This window comes from Oryctolagus cuniculus, chromosome 2, assembly GCF_051225735.1.
Source record: "Oryctolagus cuniculus isolate XC-2025 breed Fujian yellow rabbit chromosome 2, ASM5122573v1, whole genome shotgun sequence".
Lineage (NCBI taxonomy): Eukaryota > Metazoa > Chordata > Mammalia > Lagomorpha > Leporidae > Oryctolagus > Oryctolagus cuniculus.
The window spans coordinates 343,189-347,258 of NC_142868.1; the positions used below are offsets into that span (position 1 = coordinate 343,189).

General features: G+C 66.6%; 1 protein-coding gene across 3 annotated transcripts in view; it reads right to left on the minus strand.

Moving 5' to 3' along the window:
- GAK (cyclin G associated kinase) overlaps window positions 1-4,061 on the minus strand; it is a 49,951-nt gene extending 45,890 nt beyond the window's left edge. Inside the window, exon 1 of one of the 3 annotated variants that reach the window (XM_051840340.3) lies at window positions 3,780-4,061. In XM_051840340.3, the coding sequence (XP_051696300.1) occupies window positions 3,780-3,918 (139 nt within the window). In that variant the 5' untranslated portion in view covers window positions 3,919-4,061. The remainder of the gene's footprint in view (window positions 1-3,779) is intronic. The other 2 variants (XM_089326857.1, XM_051840343.3) reach the window with 2 other exon arrangements.
- Window positions 4,062-4,070: the final 9 nt, after the last annotated feature.

Here is a 4,070-nt window from a genome sequence, read left to right on the forward strand (position 1 = left end):
CCCATCTGTAGTGTGGCCTGCTCACCCAGACAGAGGGGATCTGGCCCAGCAGTCTCCCCTCCCTAGCTCTTCTCAGTGGGTCTCGGAAACCTGCAGCCAAACCTGCACCAATCGATCAACACCAAGTACCTGCTGTGCCTCACGCGGTCCAGAAGACTCCACAGAAATGAAGGGAGGAGCCCACCCAAAGCCGCACCCAGGGGCAGAGAGGGAGAGAGTGAGAACGATGACCAGTGTCCTAGGGGCCCTCACAGGTGTCAGCCAGAACTGAGGCCAGGAGCCGATCCCCGAGCAGGGACCACCACACGCTGTGGGAACCACCCACACTGCGCCCGCACATCCGTCAAGCAGAATCCCACGTGACGCCTCGCCTGGTGCGCTGAGCTGGCGGCACTGCAGGGCAGCATGGCACCGCTTCCTGTCCACTCTCCCAGGTCAGAGCAGGACACACGGCCTCAGCAAGAGGAGCCCATTGATGAACACAAAACAGAGAGAACTGACGTTCTCAGTGTGTTTGCCGTTGTTGCTCTCAATAATTCACTTAAAAAAAAAAAAAAAGAGGGGATGGGGCACGTGGTTAAGTCCCCACGTGGTTAAGCCCCCACGTGGTTAAGTCCCCATGTGGTTAAGTCCCCATGTGGTTAAGTCCCCATGTGGTTAAGTCCCCACGTGGTTAAGTCCCCACGTGGTTAAGCCCCCCGGGGCGGCCCCAAGCCCCACCCATCCCACATCAGAGTGCCAGGCTCCAGACCCAGCACCTGTTTCACTCCAGCTTCCTGCAAACGCACACACTGGGAGGCCGATGGCGGCTCGACTGCCTGCTACCCGCCTGCGATCCGGACTGAGCTGCAGGCACCAGGCTTTTGGCCGGGCCTCGCACAGGCTGTTGTAGGCATTTGGGGAGTGAACTAGCAAATGAAAACTGAAACTAAACTTTTTTTAAAGTCTTAGAATAGGGGCCGGCACTGTGGCGCAGTGGGTTAAAAGCCCAGCCTGAAGCGCCAGCATCCATATGGGTACCAGTTCGAGTCCCAGCTGCTCCTCTTCCAATCCAGCTCTCTGCGGTGGCCCGGGAAAGCAGTGGAAGATGGCCCAGGTCCTTGGGCCCCTGCACCCACGTGGGAGACCGGAGGAAGCTCCTGGCTCCTGGTTTCGGATCAGCTCAGCTCTGGCCGTTGTGGCCATTTGGGGAGTGAACCAGCAGGTGGAGGACCTCTCTCTAACTCTCTGTAATTCTTTCAAATAAATAAAAACAAATCTTAAAAACAAAAATAAAAAAAGTCTTAGAACAAACTGTGAGCATTAGGAAACAATCCTGCCCCAGTTGTGCCCAAAACCCAGGTCCACATTCCGCGAAGCTATGGAAACTGCTCCTCCTAACTCATCTGACAGGAAAGCCTGGCCCACTGGCCACTCTCTGAAGACAAAGCTGCCACGAGCTGACCCGGGACGACACGCAGGCTTCCTCAGCTCCTCCAGGGCGCCCACGGCCCACGGCGCACGCTCTCCACTGTCCTGAAGCGCCGCACCCCCGGCTGCGGAGGCATGGGCCGTCCTCACAGTCACACAGGACAGCCTGGACTCCCATGGCACAGCTCCCACATTCACTGAAGCCTGCTCGGCGCAGAGCGTGACGCGGGCTTGTCAGCTCAGAAAAGCCACGGGACGGGCTTGGCCCGGGGGCTCGGGCCCCACTGGGCTGCCTGTGTCCAGATCCGAGTGCGAGATCGCGTCTTCCCGCTGATGCCGTGGGAGGCGGCAGTGCTGGCCTCCGAACCCAGCTCCTGCCCCCCACAGGGGAGACCCAGACGGAGCTCCCGGTTCCTGGCCACTGCGGCCACGGGGAGTGAATCAGGGGACGGAAGCTCGCTCGCTCGCTCGCTTTCTCGGGCACTCTGCCTCTCTCTAAGTCAGTCTGAGAAGAAAAGCTCTCGAGATGCCTTAGAGGCTGCAAGTGTAAGGGGCAGGATCGGCGGCTCCTGAACACGTGGACCCCCGGGGCACACACCTCCTCTCTGGACCCCCGGCACACACGCCTCCCCTCTGGACCCCCGGCACACACGCCTCCCCTCTGGACCCCCGGGCACACACACCTCCCCTCTGGACCCCCAGCACACACGCCTCCCCTCTGGACCCCCGGGGCACACACGCCTCCCCTCTGGACCCCCGGGCACACACACCTCCCCTCTGGACCCCCGGGCACACACCTCCCCTCTGGACCCCCGGCGCACACGCCTCCCCTCTGGACCCCCGGGGCACACACGCCTCCCCTCTGGACCCCCGGGCACACACACCTCCCCTCTGGATCCCCGGGCACACACGCCTCCCCTCTGGACCCCCGGCGCACACGCCTCCCCTCTGGACCCCCGGCACACACGCCTCCCCTCTGGACCCCCGGCACACACGCCTCCCCTCTGGTCCCCCGGGGCACACACGCCTCCCCTCTGGACCCCCGGGCACACACAACCCCGCACTGCCACTCCCTTGTTCCACACTCCCTGCTGTGCAGGAGCCGCCTCCCCTCTGGACAGCCCCCCCCCCACACACCACCGCGCTGCCACTTCCTTGTCCCACACTTCCTGCTGTGCAGGAGCCGCCTCCCCTCTGGATCCCCGGGCACACACAACTGGGCACACACCACCGCGCTGCCACTTCCTTGTCCCACACTTCCTGCTGTGCAGGAGCCGCCTCCCCTCTGGCCCTGCCCCCGCAGGCGGCACCACCTGCGGATCAGACCCGCCAGCACCAGAACCGGCACCTGGCGCTCCTCCATGGTCCTGGTTGCTGCACATTTCTGAAAGAACGAAGGCCACTGCCCAGCACGTCCACAACACAGGCTTCTACCTGGAGAGCCTGAGGGCTCCTCACCAGAGCACTCGAGGCCCCTGCTTCGCAGCAAGTGCGCCCAGCACCGCTGAGACAGGCTGGCCCTCCAGCGCCAGGACCGCAAGCCGCGGCACTGTGCACCTGCCACCCGGACTCCGCCTGCAAACCAGCAAGAGCGGCACAGCCCTGGGCACCGCGGCACGGGCCCTAAGGAAGCCACAGGAGAGGGCCCAGGGGTGCGTGAAGGCGGGAGAGGCCGCCAGGAAGCCGGGCGCAAGCCCAAGCTGCAGGCAGCCCCGTCCACCCGACTTCCGCGGCTCCCTATCCCCCACCAGCACCCCTGCAGCTCACAGACGCCCCGGGGCTCACGAGGGCCAGCCCTGACGTCCAGCCTCTCTCGGGCACAGCCCGCCTGGCTGACACCTCCCTCCGCTCCACTGAGGACCCTCACCCAGACACCCGGCCCGCCACGACCCCGCAGCTCCCCTCCAAGCCCCACCTCTGAGGAGGTCCCCCGGCCTCCCTCTCCGGGCGAGGAAACGCCCCCGGGCCAGGGGGAGCCCTGACCCGTGACTGCAACTGCGGCCTTCCGGGGGGGGGGGGGGGCCCAGCCCGGACACGTGACCCTGGCACTGACCCCTCCGGACTGGTCCCGTTCACACCCCCAGGCGCAGTCCCCAGCCCCGCCCCACCCCGCCCCTGCCTTGACGCAAGCCCCAGGGTGCTGAGCCTCCCGGGGCAGGGCCGGGCCCTGGTCCACGCCCCGGACCCTGAGTCTGCCCCGCCCGGCCTGGCCCTGACCCCTGACCCTGGGCGCGGAGACAACCCGACCCCCAGCCCTGCCTGCCCCTGCCCTGCCCTGCCCTGCCCCGCGTCACTTCGCCCGCCAGCCCCGCCCCCAGTGGCCTCGGCCGCGACCTCCGCGCCGCGTCGGCGCCAGCCCCGGGTCTCACCCTCGGCCAGGACTCGCCGCACCCGCAGCCGCAGCTCGCCCAGCTCCACCGTCTGCCCCACGAAGTCGCTCTGATCGCGGCCTGCGGCGCCGCTCCCTGGGCCCGCCAGAAAGTCCAGCGCGGACTGCAGCAGAGACATGGCGGCAGGCGGCTCCCGCGCAGCCGGACGGCCGCGCTCGGGCTCTCGCTCCGGCCGTAGCTCAGCAACCGCCGGCCGCCAGTTCCGCCATCTTCCGCCCGGCGCCGTGACGTAGCGCGGGGGACGCCGCGCCGGGCCGGAAGGACGCCGCC